The sequence below is a fragment of the Podarcis vaucheri genome (assembly GCF_965113315.1).
Source record: "Podarcis vaucheri genome assembly, chromosome: 9".
Taxonomy (NCBI): Eukaryota; Metazoa; Chordata; class Lepidosauria; order Squamata; family Lacertidae; genus Podarcis; species Podarcis vaucheri.
The window spans coordinates 29,752,341-29,774,769 of record NC_138767.1 but is presented as its reverse complement, the minus strand read 5'-3'; the positions used below and the strand labels follow the sequence as shown (position 1 = coordinate 29,774,769).

The 22,429-nt window shown below is 40.9% G+C and overlaps 1 protein-coding gene across 2 annotated transcripts in view; it reads left to right on the top strand.

Moving 5' to 3' along the window:
• The first annotated feature begins 2,493 nt into the window (after window positions 1-2,493).
• Window positions 2,494-22,429, top strand: part of NDNF (neuron derived neurotrophic factor) — a 36,282-nt gene continuing 16,346 nt past the window's right edge. The window contains exon 1 of one of the 2 annotated variants that reach the window (XM_082236970.1): window positions 2,494-2,984. Coding sequence is in view for 1 of the 2 variants with exons in the window: in XM_082236969.1 (XP_082093095.1) it covers window positions 4,225-4,289 (65 nt within the window). In the remaining variant the exon portion in view is untranslated. Of the gene's footprint in view, window positions 2,985-4,209; window positions 4,290-22,429 lie in introns of those variants that run through there. The other variant, XM_082236969.1, reaches the window with a different exon arrangement.

Below are 22,429 nucleotides of genomic sequence, written 5' to 3'. Positions count from 1 at the left end.
GCACTCCAAAACTAGTGCATGTGCTTGAATTATCTCCTTTTGTCAACATTTGTCCCAACAAAAACTGACCCCCTGAAAATTTACTGTAAAAACAAAAAAGTAACCAAATTTTAAACTGCACCCCCACAACTTTTTATTATTTACTAAACTGTGGGAGGCAGTGGAAGACAGAAGTGCCTGGCGTGCTCTGGTCCATGGGGTCACGAAGAGTTGGACACAACTAAACGACTAAACAACTAAGCAACAACAAAAACTGGCTTTCATGTTTTGCATGTAAACCAAGAGGCATGGTATCAAGATATCAGGCAAAATCCATCTGGAAATTCTCCTGCACTTGTGTTTCACAAGGACCTGCATGCTTCACAATAGATTCTGCCTTAGTAAGTGTAATTCAATGCTAAAGCTGGTGGCCAGTCCTGCAAGACTTGCAGCCTGATCCTTTACTTAGAAGGAAGTTCCATCGCTTTCAGGTATGTATGAATATTGAGGGCTGTTGCTTTTGGGTGGTTGCCAGGTTGCCACATGGAGATTATGCACAACTGTAAATGAGGCAAGAACTTTTTTCGCTCTACATCTCATTCTACTTACTACCCCACTACCGCTGTTCACCCTTCTCTACTTCATGAAAAAAGCAGGGCTGCAGATATGCTAGAGATTATTCAAGAAACTCAAGAATAAGCCCAAAGGTACAGTGGCCTATGTTAAGACATAGATGGTGCTTAACATATTGATAAATATATACAGATATGTAATTTTAAAAACATGTTTTACACCATATTTCTTTCTATGTTTTAACTCTTCTTTTTTAACTTTCAGAATCAGAGTGGCATTTTAATGCTTTGAATCATAAGATTTGGTCTATAAATTGTGATGGGGAGGAATGCTGAAAATTATTATTATTATTAGTTATTAAAATTACATCAGCCCTTCTTCCCAGGGCAGAAAACACCACAGTAGTACTGAAGCAGAAAACAATAAAATTGCATCACACAATGCAGTTGTGTCAAGAATTAGACGACATGCTAATTTCCTAGCTACTTCTCCAAGTGGATTTCAAAATGTAGTAAAACTGTGTGGGGAGGGGAGAATAAGTGAAACTGTGAGAGTGGTTTCAGCACAATCCAACCAGCACATCTGAAACTTAAATTTTAATGTACTGTCTTTTGGAAAACTGACCCCATCACCAGATACATGAGGGTTGTTTTAAGAAGGGAGTGGCAATCTGTGCCTCTGGTAAACAGATCTGTGGGTTATTGTATAATTTCAAAATCGAGAAAAGTTGGTTTGACTGGAGTTTATGTCACAGTCCGAAGCCCCCCAAAAGTGTGAACATCATGGAAAACAGAGCCTCTCTCAAACCACTTTCAATCACCTTGACATCATTGCCCCTATATTAACATGTTATTTTCACAAACCGTTGGGAAGAAAGCTGGGAGTTGTTACTCCTTAATATAAAATGCAAATCTCAAATTATATTAACATGCTGCTTTTATATCTTTATATACACCCTAAGCATACAGGTATATTTGTTGTTTTGGGGTTTTAAATTGTTTTAAATTATCTTATGGGTAAATCTCTTTGAGATGGTTGTTTAGAAGGTAATTAACAACAACAAAACCCCTCATGCTGTGAAAGAAACTGAAGTCTACTGTGAGGCAGAACCAGACTGAACTCTTATCTTTGTAGACACGTCCAGATATCATATACGTGGCTAATTGGTTTGTGTGTATATGTCTATCTATAATGTATACGTCAGTCTTAGAACGTACCTGACGTTCTCTTCTACATTCTGACATTAGCCACACTCCCACGTGGCCCAAAGCGCGTGAAGCAGCTCAAACACACGTTTTATACTTGTAGAAGACCCCATAATGCACACCAGGCTCCTCCCTGGAATCTCACCTTAAAAGGGTCAGGTACCTTAACAGGGGATGAAGATACACTTAGGGAGCTGCTGCTGCTGCTGCTGCCCTCAGCAGGCCATCCTGTGACTAATGGCCTGTTTCTCTCTAGGGCAGCTTTCAAGTTCTGCCCCCGAGTTGTGTGGGACCGGTTGTGGCTGTGTGTCTCTGCCGCACCTGCCTCAGCCTGTGTGACTCCGGCCACTCTCCAGTTCTGAGGGAACCGTCGTCCCTGAGAGAGTTTAAGCCCAGGCAGCAGACGAGAAGGAATCACGAATCCCCTCCGCCGCTTGCGCCGCCTGCCCGCTTTCCCCCGGCTGAGGGCAAAGCCCGCCGAGGAGCGAGCGCGCGCGCGAGGGGTGGGCTGCCGCGTGCGCTCCCTCCGGGACAATCGGCGAGGCTTAGGGAAGGAGGGGAGGGGAGGCGGCCGCGCGATAGGCTTTTGCCTGGCGTTGCCCAGGCGCCTGGTTGGTGCTTGGTGGCCCCGCGCGCGCTGTGTGTGCGCGAGAGCGCGTGTGTGGCGGCGGCGGCGGCAGGGCCAGGGAGGGAAAGTAGCGGGCGGGGTGTATGGGGGGGAGCGGCTCTCCCAGGCTGCACTCAAGTGACATTCAGCGCGAACAACACACTCCTAACTCAGGCGGGCGGGCGGGCAGCGAGCGAGTCGCACACAGGCGCCATCCCCCTCGGCTTCTCGGCGCTGGGCTGTTCGCTCCTTTTTTAAACATTGCACGAGAAAGACAACTGTGCGAGAAGCGAAGGGAGCCTCCAGCCAGGCAATTTCGCCTCTCGCCCCTCTTGACTTGGTCTCCTCTCCTCCTCCTGAAGAATGGGAAGGACCTGCCCGGACTTTGCCTGCCGTTCTCCTTCCCGCTGAAAAACGGGAAAAGGGAACGGACGAAGGAACTCTTAGCACTGCGACTTCGAGGGAAGTTTAAATCCCTCTCCTCACGCTCTTTCGCGGGCAACGAGGAGCCCCGGTCGCGCTCGGTTCTCCTCAGAGCCCGCCTCGCCTCTTCGCCTCAGAAGCGCGCGCGAAGAACTTGGGGCAAAGTCGGCGCGGGCCAATCAAGGCTGGCCGTTCAGGTAAGCAGAAGCCGAGAGCGGAGAGGTTGGCGCGCGCGGCTTTCCGCGTTGCGTGGCTGGAGGCTGCTTCGCACCATGGAGGGGCGCCCTGGGCTCTCGGCTCTCGCCGGGCTGAGGAGCTCAGACAGGAGCAGCCTAAGTGGGAGCAGAGCTGGTTTGGGGGATGGCGGGCTACGGACACTTGAGGGGGGACACTGGGAGAGAGGAGAGCAGCGGGTAAGGGCAGCCTGCCCCACACAAGCCGAGCTCAGCTGTGCGCCGCCCGGGGCTCTTTCGCGGAGAGGCTGCGCGCGCAAGCCCAGCCTTACGATCCAGCGCCCTCTGCGAGAGATCCTGGGACAGGCTGGCTCTTGGAAAGCTGCCTTCCCCGCCCCGTCTTCACTGCCCTCTCCACCTGTTTGTGGAGCCAGACAGTCCAACTCCTTGGCTCTAAAATGCACCCAGGTCGAGCATTCGTACCAGAGAAAAAAGCGCGCGGGAGGTGGGGGAGAGATGCTTGGAGCGCAGTAGCCTCGAATCTGCTTTACTGTCTGATGTCAGATCAGTTAAAGCGGATTAGTTACCTCTCGGCACCTTTTAAATCCAGCTCTCCGATTTAACACACACACACAGCCCAGAGCCCCAATTTCAACGCAAGATCCGATGCAAGTTAGTAGCTGCTATGAAAGTGATCGAGAGAACTCCTCATGCCGGATTGATTAAAATGGTGATATTAAATGTTGGGACAGTTAGCAGAGTTGATCGCTGGTTCACACACGCACGCGCGCTGAATCTGAGGTGAAGAATGGCTAAGGCAATCCCAGCCATTAAAATCTGGGCGTTTTGACCTTGATTTTTCTAAGTTCAGGTTGGCCAAATACTATTCTGCACCCTCGTCTCTCTCTCTCTCTCTCTCTCTCTCTCTCTCTCTCTCTCTCTCTCTCGTCATCTGATGAGGCAAATCTGCCTGCTGCCAGTCTGCTTCATCTCGTGTCTGATCTTCCCATTATCCTCTTTACTTTGGGAAGGGTTCTTCGTGCTGTTGGAGGGGAAAGAGAGGCATGAACCTGAGATCAAGCCAACTTTCTTTCTTTTCCTTTTTTTGCGCCGGGGTGAGGGCGGGGGAGCGGCGCAGCTTCACAAGACTTGCCTACCAGGTTTCCTTTCGCCCCCGTCGCCCCTCCAAAGGGGCAGCGTCTGAGGGGCTGAGCAAAGCTCCCCTGGCTGGCGGAACCGCGTCAGGAGAAGTTCCCCACCCGCGATGAGTTTTCAGGAGCGCTCCTGTTGGAAGTCTGTTCTCGCATGGCATGACAGTTTGGCTCTTAGGTGGGTTCCCCTTCTCTTTTCCTGCCCTTCTGTCCAAAGTTATGGACCCTCTCATTACTCCAAAGAAGGAGCATTAGGTTATTCTACCTGCTGCCGCAGCACCCCTGAAATCTCTCCTTGTGATCTTCTGGAAGATGGTAATTGTGGGAGAGGCTGAGGGAGACCAGGAAAAGGAGGAAGTCTGGAAATAACCCAGAGGCTGCCTATTACTTAAAAATAGCTTCTTTTCTCCTTCTTCCAGCTTGTGATCCTGTAGTCTCTTCCAAAGTTTTCCTGCAGCTTAACCACTTGCAGGATATGGGGCTCTGGCATTTGTCTCCACCCACATCACCACCACATTTTCACCGAAGCAAAACTCAAGCAAGCTCTTTCAAGCTGAAGTTTAAACTGTTGTTTGCAGGGACTTAAACATCCTAATTGACTTCATTGATTTGGTTTCCTTTTCCAGTTTCGGTGACAATTGGTGGCTTCTGTTTCAGTGTTTCTGAAGAAGTGTGCATGCACACAAAAGCTCATACCAATAACAAACTTAGTTGGTCTCTAAGGTGCTACTGGAAGGAATTTTTTTTATTTTTTATTTTGTAGTGACAATTGGAGTTAGAGATGAGTTTAGAGGATCAGAAAGGGGAGGGAGTAATTGAATGATTTTCTTCTTTAAGAACTGCTCATGATCAATGTTATATTATTCTTAGCAAGTTTCTTTTAAACTCTCCACAAGTCTCTAAAACTAGTAATATTTTTAACAAAATATTCTAGAGAAACAAATGTGTGTTTCCAGATGGTTTTGTTTGTTTTTATTACTGCACCTTTTGGAAAATTCAGTGGATTAGTCTAGCAATGGGGGTCTGGCAGTTCACAGCAATTAAAGGAACAAAACAAGAAAGATGTTACTGGGTGGAATGAATATGAAATATGTATGGCTTGTATTACACATTTATTTCAACAGGGCTGAAACTGTGACTATAAAGTAACTCTTAATCACTTACAGATACAGCTTTTTATCATTCAAAGAGCATATAATTGAAGGGTATCCCTGCTCTAAAAAAAAAAAGCCCTCACCACAAGTTTATTTGTTCTGGACCCATTTAACACTCCTGTGGGAAAGTATTATGCCTTCCTCAAGCTGGTTAGCTTATTGTTATATATAAATGCAATATCCTTGCCAATGCCACAGAAAGAGAATGCTGCTTTTGAATCAACCACTGTGGGTCACCCTGGAAAAAGGGAGCTGACTATTGAGTCAAGGGACCCTTCTTGGTATCTCCACTTCCGTGCAATGCCATTTTAAAAAAAAAAAAAATCCCCCAAAAGTAAAGTATATAGTAGCATGTGGCAACTGCGAGTAAAGTATATGTTTACAAATGAGACAGTCATTTGAAATGATCCTGCAAAATCACAGCTCTTGTATGATTTGTTTACTGTGCTTTGTTGAGATGCTCAGTAAGAAGGAAGGCGGAACCAAAATGGCATAATTTCTGCTCAGTACAGAACTTGCTTGTTTATGAGTCAGTCCCCAGACAAAGGGGTTGTAATACTAATGGGATCAAGTCAGAGAATCTCCACCAGGGACCTGATTCACTAGTACATACATCCAGCTATGTGCCACAGATTTCAGATCTAATGAAACTAATCTCTCCTGAGTTGTTTCACATTTTCAGAAATTTAACTTGGTGGGGAACCTGCAATAAAAATTTGCAGCAGGCTGATAGTATCAGATTCTTTATCTCATATAGATGATTTTATGTATACATCATCTTCACATGTCTTGCTCAGTCCAGTGCATGTCTACTCAGAAGTAGATTGGTGTTGTGCTTCCTTCCCATGTAAGTCTGCATAGGTTTTAGGCTGCAATCCTACGATCAATTCTGAATAAACATATATAGGATTGGGTTGCCAGTTTGATCTTTGCACTACATAAAATAACTTTTCAGTGATGTGCTTAGTCAAAATGATGGATGCTATAAAATATATAAAGTATATGGTAATTGCCTCCCTGGACTCCTTGAAGAAGAAGGGTGGGAGATAAATTGAATAAACAAACAAACAACAATATAAATAATTCTTAGTCTGTTTATGGCCGTATATGACAAAACGTTTTACATCCAAAGAATAGCTTTTGGAGTACATGGTGTAGAAACATTTCAAGCCTTGCTGAATATGAAGTACAACTTTCTCAAAGGTGTTCATGGGACCTGGATCTGGACATATCAGGGATCCTGGGTCCAGCCCCCCCCCAACATTTTTGATTATTGCTTCCGTCTTTTACACCTACACCCACTAATTCCTGTAGGAATCCTCCTCAACTTCACCTTGTGGTAGTGTATTGAACTCTACCATTTGTAGTTCCTACCAGCCTATTCATGTACTGGGAGAAACCTAATCTCTTCCCCCCTCCCCACTGCCCCCCCGGTGTGTAAAAATGACTAAGAATTGATTTTACCAGGCTCTTATTGTATGAGGAGGCAGTATTTTGAACCAGTGTGTCCAGTGTAAGAGGAATGCAATTTTCAGTATAGGGAAGAATAAAAATATTCAAGTTACAGAAGAGTTGACAAGATTAACTCCTCTCCTCTTGTCTACTTAAGATAGATGTGAAATATACACATTAAACAGCTGGTTTATAGATTTGAAACTCACTAGGTTTTTTGTTATTGCAAAGCAAGTAAGATTGTTAAAAGCTGGCACATGTTTGCTACTTTTTTCTGCTTTATGTTTTGATTTCAAAACCAACAGAAACTTAAAACGGGAAATACCATTTGCAGATTTTTGTTTCTGTATGTCCTGTTGTTTTTAAAATACTGAGGCGTACCAATTTTTCCTTAATTCTGATATTTCAAAAGATAATGGTTTCTCATACTGAACAAATTCCAAAATATATATGAGAAAATAGTTGGCATCATCTATAGATATGTCAGCTTTCTGTGAAGAACATGATGGCTGTAGTGTTTTCATCACTGGTTTGGGGTAAAAAGTACACTTAGTAAAGCATACAACATAATAAGACATATTTTTCTAATTTGAGGGTTTAAATTTGTCACATGCATGTTAGGCAGATGTTAGTTTGTAGATGACAGGGGTTTAAAAAAAAAAACACAAAAAAACCCCCAGAGCTTTATGGCAGCACAGAAGTAGCATTTAATGACTTAGGTGCTACATAACAGATGCTCTGAGTGCACACAAGCAACATGATGTTGAATGAAGTGCCCCCTTTTGTATATCTTAAACCTCTCAGATATTCTATATATATAACACTATGTGTCTAGGCGATTCTAAACACACTCAGAGGTGCATTCTATCTTAATACTCCCAGCTAGTCAGATATGAGTCTCAGACACACAGTTCTTGAAGTTGGTGTTCTGTAAACTTGTTTAAGATGCACAGCTAATTATGTGTACATGCTTTAAAAACCTGACATGAGTCAGATGAATGCAGTAAGTAGCTATTACAATATAAATGAAACTCAAGACACAACAAACAAGTCCGATAAGCATTTCTGCCCTATGGACCTCAGGGTTTGATTGCCCTGGTGCATCATGCACCATATTACGTACTTTCGATTTAATGAGGGTTTGATGTAAATCTGTCCCACAACATCTGTTGAAGGTATAGCGGCTAATCAGCATAACTCCTGGGCTATCAGCTGTAGCTCATTTTTTAGCATGTACAAGACCTAAGGTTCAGTCCTTGAGTTCTGTAATTAGGGCTCTGAAGGACACCCGTCTGAAACTTTGGGGAGCTGATGCCGGTCAGTGTACAGTGGTACCTGGGGTTAAGAACTTAATTAATTCTGGAGGTCCGTTCTTAACCTGAAACTGTTCTTAACCTGAGGTACCACTTTAGCTAATGGGGCCTGCTGCTGCGCTGCCGCCTTTCTATTCTCATCCTGAAGCAAAGTTCTTAACCCAAGGTACTATTTCTGGGTTAGCGGAGTCTGTAACCTGAAGCGTCTGTATGCCAGTACAGCTGACGATGATGACCTTTTGTGCAAACAAATTTTTCACATGTTCCTCAGAGGTGCTTTTTGCATGCTTGTTCGTTGTTCAGACATGCACTTGGCAAATTTAGGGTCTAGAATCTAATGGACCTTTGAACACTATTTTAAATGCTATTGTGCTTGTGAAAAGGTACGACTTTCAATAGGAGCTGGTGAAATAACTCAAGAAGAATTACATATAAGTAAGCCCTGCTTGCCAGTTCGAAGGCGCAGAACTGCAACTCTGGTATGACCCAATGTGGGGGTGTAGATCCAGCTTTTGGGCACCTGGGGACACAGCTGGAAATCTAAGCAACTGTTGTATGTACCACAGCATGCCAGTTTCGCAGAAGAAAAACTGGGGATGCTCAGAACCATGCCTCCTCCAAAAATGCAAAAGCAAAACACCTGCACACACCACACAAGAAATAAAACAGACAAAAAAAGAAGGATACACCCTGAACCAAACCCACTAAACCTAGTATTTGTAAAATAAAATAGAAATTGGTAGGGACAGGGAAACCTTAGTTGAGTGTTAAGTATTATGTATGAGGTTGCTGCAGCGCTCATGGAGGTCACATTGAGGGCTCCAGGTCAAATGCATCCTAAAATTTTACGCAGGCCTATTTGCCTGCCAAGCCAATTGCATAACATTATTTTTGTGATGCATTGGTATAGCTCTTGTTCAGCCTCAGCATGTTATTACTGGAGCATAGAAACATAAGAGCAAACTGTTAGTACCCAAACCACTTGGAAACACATAATTTATCTCATGATAATAGTAGGAAAGGTTTTAATGTTTTTAGAATCTATATCTCTTCCTTTGTTTTTCTTATTGTATGCTGCTTTGATAATAATGACCAGACACAGTTAAACTGGAATGTGGGAATTTAAACTTCTGTAAATTCTATTGATTATGAACAGGATTGAAGGGGGGTTAAATTCTAGTGCTTTGTGTCAACTGCATTGTGAAATGGGTTGCTCATCATTTAGGGCAAGCATTTTCTTGGTTGCTTTTCTCCAGTTCTGAACATGCCCATTCTTGCCATAATACACGGATAAGTTTAGCGTGCGATTCCTCTGATGACAATGGCTCCAAAAATGTTGCCATAATGATAATATTGCTGATTGGTATGTCTATGTATACTCTTGGTATGTACATTATGTTTATCCATATGACTGTGTGTCTGGAGACACTTGAGCATTGTTCCATGCAGAAAACTGACTAGAAAAGTGCAATTTTGAATGTAAGCACTATATACGGTAGTGTATCTCAGGATTTGGTGTTGGCAACTTGACATTGCTAATTAATTTTAGTACCTAATTTTTGTTGTTGTTGGCATTACCATAGAAAAGTTAATATTTAATTTGGAAAATTAGGTTGTGAAAAATTTAAATTAAAAGTAATTCCAAATAATGTTGAGTTAACAGAGGTTTTTTAGTCTGGTGGTTGGAAACAGAAATTCATTAATTTAAAGGGGCAAGTTTACATACAAGTTTGGATTTATTCGTTAGGCAACTTTAGAGGCACCCTGGAAATCTTCCATAGGCTGATGAATATCTCTGAATCAAATATAGTTTTAGATATTGTTGTTGTTACTGTTGGCATCCGTCTGTCTAGGGAGACAATAGAAGAGTACACTTTCAATCTTGTCTTTAAAAATACAATCGGACAAGCTGCCACATTCTTACAGTTACAAGTTATATTAAACATGATCCCTGCAAAACATGTTTGGATCCTGGACATGGAAGCTTCTTGAATTTGAAAGGTGTCGAAGCATTTACCCTTGACTTCTGAAAGCTCTATTCTCTCCCCCCTACATTTTTTTTTTAATGTGTCAAATATGTTATGAAAAATAGTGAATAAACACATCATCAGAAATCTTATTTTGTAAAAGGATACACTTCATGATGATATAAAAGACAAACTTTTAGGCTTCGCTTGTCAGTTTAAGAAACTGTTAGAAAAACAAGCCAAAAAATGAATTTTAGATGAAGGAATGCTAGGGCTATGTTTCACTCCTGCGGTGCCTTCATGCAATGAAGCGACAGCTTTAACCACAGAACATCTGGGCCCTAGCTTCTGTTACAGTAGAGCTTTTTAAGGGGTAAGCATGCCTTGTTTGACTGTGCATTTATTTTGAGCCATTAAGCTTTTGCACTAGTTTTTAAAGATTAAAAAAGTTTCTGCCACCTTTTTCAAGGGACTATTTTCAGCATTCTCCTTGAATTTTGCCACTTTGGTGGATGCTGAATTTAATTTGGTTACTAAGCAGGTATTTATCATGCCGTTCCTCAGCTTTTTTTTTTTAAGGGTGAATTTGCTAATTAATCTATTCATTAACAAATTTATATTTAGCAGTTCACACTCTTTTTGCAACTTTTGTGTGTGTGGTTTTAAAACTAAAGGTAATAGAAACAGTATGCTCTAACTTATCTCATGAACAGAAAACTATTATGGAGCTACTTTTTGAAAAAACATGTGTTTATATTTGTTTTGTATGTTATCTTTTATGTCATTGCTGATGGGATTGGTTACTGATACATATAGAAGTAGAAATAATTCATACTTTTCATACATTATCTGTTGAACATATATGTTCAAGCCTGCTCTTGAGGAGCATTATTTTTATTACTTGGTTTTTTAAAACGCTAAAAGTTTAGATGAACTTTGCAATGTAGCCTGTCATGTATTACACTTAAGTTAACACTTACCTGCCTTGTACACTGTCATGGGTCATTGATGTCAAAGGTTTCATAAAGCTCTGCATTTAAGTAGCCTACCATCCTAATGCCACTTGCCTGGCAGTAAGTTTCATTGAATTAATAGGACTTACTTCTGAGTGGACATGGTTAGGATTCTGACTGTTAATCATGAAGCAAACACATTGAAATCAATGGAACTTAAGTTAGCCATGATTAACAAATCCCATTGATTTTAATGGGTCTAGCCTGTATCATCTTATTACCAAGAGTGGAATAAGTGAGGAAAAGCGATTCAGGGCCAAATCCAGGATACGATCCTGATTCAGATTGGGGTCCCACACCAGTTTTTATATTCAAAATGCATTCTGCCGCTCTGCTATTTTTTCTCATAGATGCTGTTTGAAGTAAACAGTGTATTTGGTGGCAAAAACCAGCCAGGAAGGAGACATCAGGTACACATTCCAGGTCAGGAACACATTCCAGGGCCCAATGTCTGCTTTCCCACAAAAATAAAGGCAGCCAGATTAAGCATGCTTGCTTAAACATGTGACTAATGTTATGTGTACTTTGGCCTTCATGCACCTAGAAAGAAGAATAGTTGGGTCTGATTACTTTCGCTCTTAATGAAACTAGGAGGCAAAACATCTCATAGAGTACTTGCGATAAGCAAAAGTGATTTTTGACAATATGTATTAGGGTCCTCTTCTATCCATAATACTTACATCAGAGGAGTCAAATGGACATGAAAGTAATCTCAATGCATAAGCAAAATTTGCAGGGGGCACAAGGCACTGTGGGAGATAACTATCTACTAAGACACTCCAGTAAATCCCAGAAGGTAGTGGAGCCACCTGAACTCCCAAAGAATTCTACAGAGGACTAATGAATAAGTGAAGTCCTTGTTTTAATGGCACGTGTAGTTTGGCTTTGGGAGTACAGCTGTATGCACACAGTGTGGAAGAAAGCTTCACTGAACTCAGTGGGAGTTTTTTTCTCAATGTAATGTGCATAGAAAAAGAATAAATGTGAGTTAAGGATTGCAGCCATAAGAGAAAAATATGCCTGCCACATTATCTGGAGGACATTTACGGGAGCAGTGATTGATAGTGTAGAGAACACATAAGCTTCACGTTTGTCTTGATGAAGTAAAAGAGATGCTTTCACCTTTTGCCAATAGATTTTAATGAATAGGAGGAATTTCCTTGCTTTCAGCATTTTTTTGAGATGAGAATGTTTTGTATGCACAGATAGAGCTATTTAACCAGTTTTAAACTCCTAGTTTCTGGTAATAGGCAGGAATCAAAGTAAGCTAAAGGATACTAGAAAGTAGCACGGAACAAGAGGAGATGATTTATTATTTTAGAAAACTGCAGTGGGGTATCTCACTGCAGGGAGAAGTATTTGCTCTTGAAATTGATGAACTGCCCAGAAGAGGAAATCAAAACCAAAGAATGGGGATGCCTTGCTTTCAGAGGAATTCAGATATTGCGTCCTTACAGAAGGCAACAAAGAATAAAACCTAACATTTATTGCATAAATGATTTTAAAAAATTAAACTAAAAAATATTATCTGAGGAAAAGGCAGGATATAAATAAATATAATAATAATACTCTAGAAGATTAACACTGTATAAGAACAGGCTTATGTACAACTATTCTATATTGAACATGACAGCTTTGAATATGTTTTTCAATTTTACGTTGCTATTTTGCACTGTAACATCTTGTGTCTACAAACTAATAAATTTGCCCTGCGCTTGGAGTAAATGGTTTGCCTCAATTTAATTCAGCTAATGAAATGGGACACGGGTGGCGCTGTGGGTAAAACCTCAGCGCCTAGGACTTGCCGATCGCATGGTCGGTGGTTCGAATCCCCGCGGCGGGGTGTGCTCCCGTCGTTCGGTCCCAGCGCCTGCCAACCTAGCAGTTCGAAAGCACCTCCGGGTGCAAGTAGATAAATAGGGACCACTTACCAGCGGGAAGGTAAACGGTGTTCCGTGTGCTGCGCTGGCTCGCCAGATGCAGCTTGTCACGCTGGCCACGTGACCCGGAAGTGTCTGCGGACAGCGCTGGCTCCCGGCCTATAGAGTGAGATGAGCGCACAACCCTAGAGTCTGGCAAGACTGGCCCGAATGGGCAGGGGTACCTTTACCTTTTAATGAAATGGCATGCACCATAATGCAGTGATTAAAAAGTGTGGCAAAATAAATGTCATGTACTCAGGTACTCAAACATTAGTACAAAAAACAACAACAACAAAACATTAGCAATGGGTACTTTAATACTTGTATGGTTTGTTGAAGCTTCTGGCTTGCCAATGAAGAGGCAGTCTCTCCCTGAGTTTAAGCTGAATTCCAGGAGCAATTTATTATTAATCCTTAATGATTTATCCCTCATTAATGAGGTCACAGCAATCCTTGCTATCCATTGGTGAGTTTCCTAAGAATCTAGATACTTCTACTTCACCTCAATTTTTCTAAAAGGTGGTGATAGATAGCTTTTTTTACTCTGTTAGGTAGAGTTTTTTCAACTTACACAGAAGTTTTTTCAGCTTCTTACACAAATGCCGGCTTGTACCACAAACTACAGGTGCATAAAGTATGCAATTGTGCAAGGAAATACAGTGCCCTGATGCACCATAATGAGTAAGTGCAGATGAGTTTATTACTGAGAATTATTACCAGTGCTTTTTTTTACAGAAAAAATGGTGCCAGTACTTACCATGAAATTGTTACAGCAAGTGAGCAAGTGGGGTAAAAAAGCCATTATGATGGCAAAGTAGGGTACAGATTGGGACAGTTGTGTTTGGTAATCAACAGCAAGCGCTTGGTTTGTGTTGAAGAAAAATAAAAGGAGCTTTTTGGAGTACAGTAGGTTTGCTAGGTTTGTGGGGGAATAAACATGGTCTTCTGCTGGTTTGCAGAACTGAGTTGCTAGAAAAATGTGCCCACCAACCACAAGCTATTACATGAAAATGGATCCTGGATGGTGACCATGGCTGGGCAACTACCAGATGGTGTGACTCGTTAATCTTTCTCCCTCCTGCCCCAATTTGGAGGCAGTGTGCTTTCTTTCTCTGTGGAGCACACAGCCGTTGATGGTATGTTTCAAAATACCCAGGTTGCCCTCCTTCCCCAGGGAAGGAGTTTGTGTTTGGATAGACTATGGCTAACGAAGAATTGTTAACGGAGCTTACACACTCATCCTTGATTATCTGTGTCCCACAGGGGACTCAGAATAAATTCAGCCAATTGATGATAATTGCTAGTTAAAGGGCATTGTGGTAACCTCTGTTTATCCTAATCGAATTAGTACCGTACCATATTGTGAATAAAATCTAATAACTGATAGGGCCTTAATACACAAGATGTAGTGATAAGTAGTAGAGATAAGTGAAACATAAATGAACAAAAATAGTGTTTTTGGTCAACATTCTCCCAAGTTCTGCTGTTCCTAACAAATATGAATATGAAGAAGAAGAAAAGCTGTAGTGTGTTATTAGATAGATTAGGCTTCCTGAACAGTGAACAGGGGCGCTGTGATTGCTGTTAGTTTGTGATAATAATGAGGTCGTTTTGGTTAAACTACCTGTGCTATTGATAAGATTAATATGAATAAGAAATGCCTGTTCCATAGATTATCATTTTCAGTTAAATTTGACTGTTTGGCCTTGTGTATTTTTTATGCAAAAAAGCTTTTAGACAGCTAAACAGATGAGGAGGTAGCTATGTAGGAATAGCCTTCTTAATCACGTTTACTGTGTTATAATTTATCCTGAGTCTTTGTGATAGAGTTGGATACAATTTCTAGGTTACCCTTGTTTGCTCCTGGCAGACACATAGTCTTACAAACACACAGGCAGGTTCTGTTCCGTTTGCACTGCTAAGCTGCCCCTGCCCATACATCATAGGTGAATGTTCCTCATGCTGTGTAAACTAACAATGTTTGAAATTTCCCTGCAACAGGGAGTATGGCCGCCACTTTTGTGTCATATAATAAAAGAACAGGCATGATGTTCTAAACCATCTGGAATTTTTAAATAGTAGAACATTGAGAACAGTTTAGGAACATTTTTTTTATCAGATCATCATCATTATAATGACAATATTCATAGTAGCCCCAACTTCTCAGCGGCTTTATCTTAGCCTAGCTGTTCTCAGGTATGTACATTTAGCATTCTTCTTCTTGATTTACATTTGCATTTGATTTAAAGAGAAAATTATTGCATTCCTATACATTTTGGAAAACAATAAGAATAAATAATAATAATGTACAACAATAATACATAAATAAATGCAGTACTATTAATTAAGTCAAAAATTGAATACTCAATACAACCTTTTTCCTCTTTCCACAAACTCCAGTTGTCAGGGTCTGCACCTTAACTGAACAGAATGGTTTAGATCCAGACTTAGTAATGCTTAGAATATGAAATCAGTGGGACTTTAGTTAGTCATGCTACAAGTAAACCCCTTGAAATTAACTAAAGCTGCAATTCTAAATCCACCAAGCTGGGAGTAAGCCCCACTGAATTAAATAGGGCATAGTTAGTATTGCACTATAAGGCACTCTAATAACTGAGAATAACAGGGTTTCAGGTCACTATAGACTAGAATAGAGGCTTAAGTTATGCAATCATTTTGCAAAATGTCCATGCTGTTATGAATATGAAAGTGCTTTGTTGTTTCCTATTTAATTCAGATACACTAATTTAGACATCCAGACTGTCTAAATTGACTTGTTGAAATCTAGAAACCTGATGCAAATTAAACTGTTTACAGACTTGAGGTGGTGATAATGCTGAGTTTTCTTCCATTGGCTGGAACATCCTGTGGGTAGAGTTCTGAATATCCAACCAATGAGGAGGCTGCAGGAAGTGGGACAATCAGCAAAAATTAACCTCCTCCACCCCTGTCCTTAGGGGTGCGGGTGGCGCTGTGAGTTAAACCACAGAGCCTAGGACTTGCCTGTCAGAAGGTCGGCGGTTCAAATCCCCGTGACGGGGTGAGCTCCCGTTGCTCGGTCCCTGCTCCTGCCAACCTAGCAGTTCAAAAGCACGTCAAAGTGCAAGTAGATAAATAGGTACCATTCCGGCGGGAAGGTAAATGGCATTTCCATGCGCTGCTCTGGTTCTCCAGAAGCGGCTTACTCATGCTGGCCACATGACCCGGAAGCTGTACGCTGGCTCCCTCGGCCAGTAAAGCGAGATGAGCGCCGCAACCCCAGAGTCGGTCACGACTGGACCTAATGGTCAGGGGTCCCTTTACCCTTTACCTTTTTACCCCTGTCCCTGGGATCATCCACTAGCCTTCCATGAACAGAAGAAACCCATCTCTTTATGATAGGCACATTTACAATTCAAGTCCCTGTGTTTGGACATGTATCCACAAATATTAGTCTTTCTCCCACACCAGTTGCTGTTTTAAATACATGGTGGTGGAATACTTACGATGCTTAGGAATTGCCAGCAGGTGGAGATGTAAGTGGTGCGTGAATAGCTGCATCTTGGAGCAGTCAAAGTATCTTAGCCTACCCTACCACACAAGGTTGTTGTTAGGTTAAATTGGGAGGAAGAAAACCATGTATGTCAGCATGAGCTCCTTGGATGGAATGTAATGATGAATTACAGTGGTGATAGGATTGTAAAAACCAGGAGATCTTCCTTGGAAATCAGAGCCCCCTTTTCATTCAGCTTTGCATAAGGAGGCAGAAACCTCTCTAGTTTTGTGGAATTAGATTGCATTTTGTTGAGACAAACCACCAGGCTGTAAAGAGCAACCATGAGTGACTCTCCAAAGAAGGATAACCCTAAAACATGGTAGGAGCCATTTTAAGCCATGTAAGTTTTGAGTCATTTGATCAGAAAGGGGGGGGGAACCATGGTTGTAGAAAACCCGCTACATTCTACTAATTGTGCACATGCACAATTTAGATTTATTCCCCTAGACTGTTTTAGTTGAAATAAGATTTGGATTTGCATCCTAGTGTGATTGGGCTTCAGCCTGGTTAGCAACAGGGATGTGTTTCTCCTTTACCCAGCACTTGTCCCCTCATAAGCAGGTGCTGAAAGGGGTGGGTTCATTTTTGCGGGGCATTAAAAGTTTGTGAAACGCATTCCACCTTTGTTTTGGCACAGAACATAAAATGAAACCATGCTGCTCTTTGTGTAAACAATACAGTCAATTTACTTAATCCACATTCATCTATTCAATTTACAAATCTCATAACACAGTAATAAGATCTCATAATAAATTTATGTACCACTTGAGGCAAAGCCTCTGAACTACATTAAAACAACAAGAAAAGTTTCCTCTTAATTAATTATAGCACGACTTCTTGGCACACATTTGTGTAACATAGATACAGATAATCAAGACAAATTTGGCAGAATTTACATGGGAATAAATGTGTTAAGCAATAGATCCATAGCTGTCCATGCATGAGCAAAATGGACTTCCACTCACTTAATGGAATTTCACATTCCTGTCTTTCTCCTGTAGCCCTCCATGCAACCTCAAAATCTGCTCTGTGGATTGAAGGCCCCCCAGAGCATATTTTGGGGTTGCATGGGAGGGGGCTGCAATGGGGAGAGAGGAACATGAAATCCCTTTCCATAAGTGGAAGTCCATTCTTTTCACAGATGGACAGCGTTAGATACACTCCTTAACCCACTTAGAACTGTATAAACTCCACTAAAATGCTAGATTCAACCCATAGTCTGTGTTGAAATGTCATTTATTACAGGGAATTCTGACAAATGGTTAGGTCAGTGGAAAATTCTATTTTTGTTTTTAATAGTCTTTAATGAAACTTCTGTGTCAACTACTTCCTCTTTGGTCAGAATAGTATTTAATTTAATTTAACTTTCAAATTCTTCCATGAGAAAAAAGTACCTTGTAGCTCTGAAGACAAACAGAACCAATAATAAATTCATGCGTTCTACTTTAAGTAAAAAGCAAATTCTCCGAGGTCAGCGATTACACCATGTCTTAATTGAGCCCCATGTCTCCTCATATTCCTTCCTAATTACATTTCTAAAGTAAATCCGAAAAAATCATTTGACTAAAGATAATTCCTACTTGGCAAGGTATCAGTTATATAATATAGTGCATGATATTTAAAAACCTGAAAACATGCCATTGACATGCTTAAGGCCTCTGGATAAAATCATGGAAAGTAATAGTAATAAATATGTGTCCTCTTTATCATCTTGTTGGTGCAATGCCTTCGGTAATAGTGCTTTCTCTTTATGAGTAATGTTCATCTAAGGATGGTTGAGAAACCTTTGCTAAGCCTCGTGATGCTTCTCAGAAGCAGATAATTGGGCCCCCAACACAACTCAGTCTATCTTCTACCTTTGAAAAATAGAATTCCCTTGACGTACATTCCAACCCCCACTTAATCTGGAAATAATAATGAAGAACAGGAAAGCAACTCAAACAGGCTTCCCACCTCCTAGTCTCTACATATGTCCTCCAAATCCCCCAACAGCTCCAGAAGCATGAAGATCCTGAACTTTGAACTAATTACCCCCCTCCCTGCCAAAACATTGTTTTCTTTTAGTACTTCTTTCTTAAAGTCATCGTTAAAAAGTTTGGGGGATTTGAAGGTTTCCAGATTGTTGTCATGGTCACTCATCTGTGGTACGCTGACCTATGGGCCTGTTTATATGCCCCCTTTCTTTTTTTCATGAGTAGCTAGCTAAAGGACTAACCTTTCCCCTGCCATGGACAAATAAACAGAGAACGAGCAGCTAAGCAAGTATAAAGCCTTTGATCATTTGATTTTGATAGCTCTTAATCGCACCGTTTTATGCATAGCCAAGACACATTATTTTTGAAAAACAAAAACCATTGCAAAAAATGATTTCTTGGTCAAGATAAGACTGTTTTCTGTACATGATTAGAAGAAATGTTTAGAAACCATAACATCTCAGAGAGTTAATAGCTAGGTTGGTTCTAGAGAATGAAAGATGGAGGTGAAGTGAAATTATACCCTGATTAGTTCAAAACAAGTTTAGACTGGCTCAAACTGGAGCACCAAAGAAGGGCCTACAGATTAGATCAAAAAGCACAGTAACATGGTTGCCACTTACAGCTTCCTGTCCAGAATTCCAGCTTGCTTCTAAACTTTTAAAACCTTTCATTTGATCAAATGCACATAATAATAATTGTGTACTTAGCCTTGGAAAAATCTTTTGAGAAAGCCCCTCAGTAAAGTTTAGCAGTTTGTTTTATGGATTAGACAGGTGGTTTTATGGATTAAGGAACAGGAGACCATTTTCCCAATTGAGGGGTGTAAAAATTGAGTCCTCCAAGGACTTGTATTTCTCAACTTATTTCATAAATGTTCTAGAGTTAGGGGCGAGTAGTGAAGTAGCCACGTTAGTGGACTATACAAATTAAAACAAAAAGGGTTTGTGAAGAGCTCCAGAAGGATCTCTCCAAACTGAGTGAATGGGAAGTAAAATGACAAATATGCTTCTATGTTAATGAAAAGTCATGTGCACTGGGGCAAAAGGGGCCTAATTTCACATATGTACAAAACAAGAAAACTCCTCTATGAGGAAAACATACAACTCAGCTAGAGATCTGCCACATCAAACCCATCCTAGCAAACCCAGGGTTAGGGTTTCACCCCTAATCTGCATGTGATAATGGCAGCTATGATGTACTGTCCCTTTCAAATATTTAGCAGAGGAACTGTACTGTATAAAATATTATTTTAAAAAAATAGGTGAAGACTTGCATCATATCAAACAGCAGGCAAGAAATGAACAGAAGGGTACATACCTTGAAGGAACTGCAGTTGAAACACTGCATGCAGAAGCCGCCAACTTAGCCTATACAGAAATTGTGTTGTAATTGAAAGACCCTCATGAGGGAAGATGTGAAAGGGTGAAGAAATTTAAGGAAATCTGAGATGCTTGGTTAGAGCTAATATAATAAATAAAAGCAGCACACTTGATTGAGTAAGCCAGCATACAGACTAAATACAGCCAGCACACTTCTTAATCTTGCACTGTAACAATATTTTCCCCAGTCCTGTTTGAATGTGCCTTTTAGGAATTCCTCTGACATTGATTTGGTGAGGTTGGATTTGGGATAGGAGAAACTCAGATCTGATATGTGCATATTTGTTTGGCGAGGTCTAGAGAATTGTTTGCTTCCGGACCTTTGACCCTGGAATATGAAATGTAGTTGCTAATTGATTCTGTAATTCAGAGCATATTTCCTTGGAAGCAAGTTCCATTGAAATAAATGTGACTCACTTTAAATAAATACAGACAACTTTCAATGTACAGGCAACTTACAGCCAATTTACATGGAGGTTATGTTTGGAGGCACCATGCACATATGTGAAATTGTGTAGATTTGATACACCATAGGAAAATCCTGCAAACATCCCCAAAACTATGGAAACTCTTGAAAAACCCTTTAAAAGCCAGCAACATTTACTAAACTTCACCATTATCACTCCCTCCAAACCTCATTGCTCAAAATCCAACTCTCCACAAGCCTCAACCGTCAATGCAAGGGCTCCCGGGATTGCTAGGCGCTGTTTTGGCACCTTTTGCCCGTCCTGGGCTCTTCTCAGGCCGTTTTTGCAATTTTAAAATTCACATCTGTGTTCAGCGCAATGTGCGTATCCGTGGTCACACACATGGGAAACACACGTAAATGGGGGGGGGCCTGTTGCCTGTGCATTGAAACAACTACCCTAAACAAACCTATAAAGGCATCTTCAGTAACGACCTTTAACCACCAGGTTAAAACTTTACTTTTTAGCAAGGCTTTGGGTGCAGGTGGTGCTGTGGTCTAAACCACTGAGCCTAAGGCTTGCTGATCAGAAGGTCGGCAGTTCGAATCCCCGTGATAGGGTGAGCTCCCATTGCTCGGTCCCTGCTCCTGCCAACCTAGCAGTTTGAAAGCACGTCAAAATGCAAGTAGATAAAGAGGTACCGCTCTGGCGGAAAGGTAAACACCGTTTCTATGCGCTGCTCTGCTTTCGCCAGAAGCGGCTTAGTCATGCTGGCCACATGACCCAGAAGCTGTCTGTGGACAAAGACTGGCTCCCTCAGCCCATAAAGCGAGATGAGTGCCGCAACCCAGAGTCATTCGCGATTGGACTTAACTGTCAGGGGTCCTTTACCTTTACCTTGGGCTGCCAAATGCTGTTTTATGGTTTTAATGCTGTTGAACGTTTTTGCTATTTATTTGTAGGCTTTAGGTACTGTAGCTGCTTATGTTTTCTTGGTGTTTTATATGTGTCCATTTAAATACAATTTAATCACTTCTAGTTCTATTTGTTCTGAAATTTTAGTTAAATTACCGTGTAGAAAGAAATGTAGATTTTTTCTATTCCATACATAATTTTTTTTTGTAATTAATTACAATTGCGTAAAATACATTCAAACATAGGGAGTGGTCAATGGTATATTATAACAGGATACATTATAGTATTTGATCATTTTATTAGGTACTCAGCAGCGAAGTTCTTTCTCGGTCTCCAGCTGTGTGCAGATAGGGGAATTGATGCATGATCTTACATTACTCCTAAGGGGGGGGGATATTTTGTAATGAAATCCTATAGGAACTTTCAGAGAAAATCAATGAATAGTAGCTGGCAGGAATTTAGTATTCTGTTCACATATCTTTTCTGTAAAATCTACTTTTAATTTTTCATATTTATGAAACTTTTTCACATGTGCTTTCTTTTCTGGAGGACAAAAATGGAAGCTGTAAGATTTGTCTATCTGTAACCTAAAGGGAACTCAAGGGAAAATGAGATTTTAAGTCAGTTATGTTGAAACTCCCTTTATTAGTAGGAACCATAAAGGAGAAAATTTGTAATCTTTCTGCTTCTTCATTTCTGGGAGATTAAATAAAATGTTTGAAAAAATATATAGAAAACAGAGCAACTCTTTTAAAATGTGCTAGAATTTAGCAGCAAAACACCCATAGTTGAGTTCCTGATCATCTGCTAGCAGGCAATCACTGAGATATTATTTAGTTGTTGTTTTTCCCTCTGCATATTTCAGCCATTTTTTTTTTTTTAAAAATTGTGCCCCAGATCCATCCTTGCATTCTGATGCAATACCTACACACAAGTAGGCAGCTTAAAAAAAAAAACCACTGTTACTTTTTCAGTGCCTTTGTAGCTGCTTATCCAAGGGCTCATTTCCATCTTACTTCAGCCTTTGATTAACCCCTTTAATTGGGTAAACAAACTCAGTTTGTTTACAGAATTGATTGTGTAAACAGATCAGTTGAAGTAAGATAAGAGGCTGGTGGTAATCAAGGTAACCAAAAAGACCAAAAAGTATAGCTTTAGCCACAATGTGTTTCTTGTTCATATTTAAACTGTAAATTCTTTTAAGTGCTTCTAACACGAAAATAATGCTGAATCTGTGTCATTTAAGATAGGATCAAACCTAGATGGTGGCAGCTCTGCATGTTTA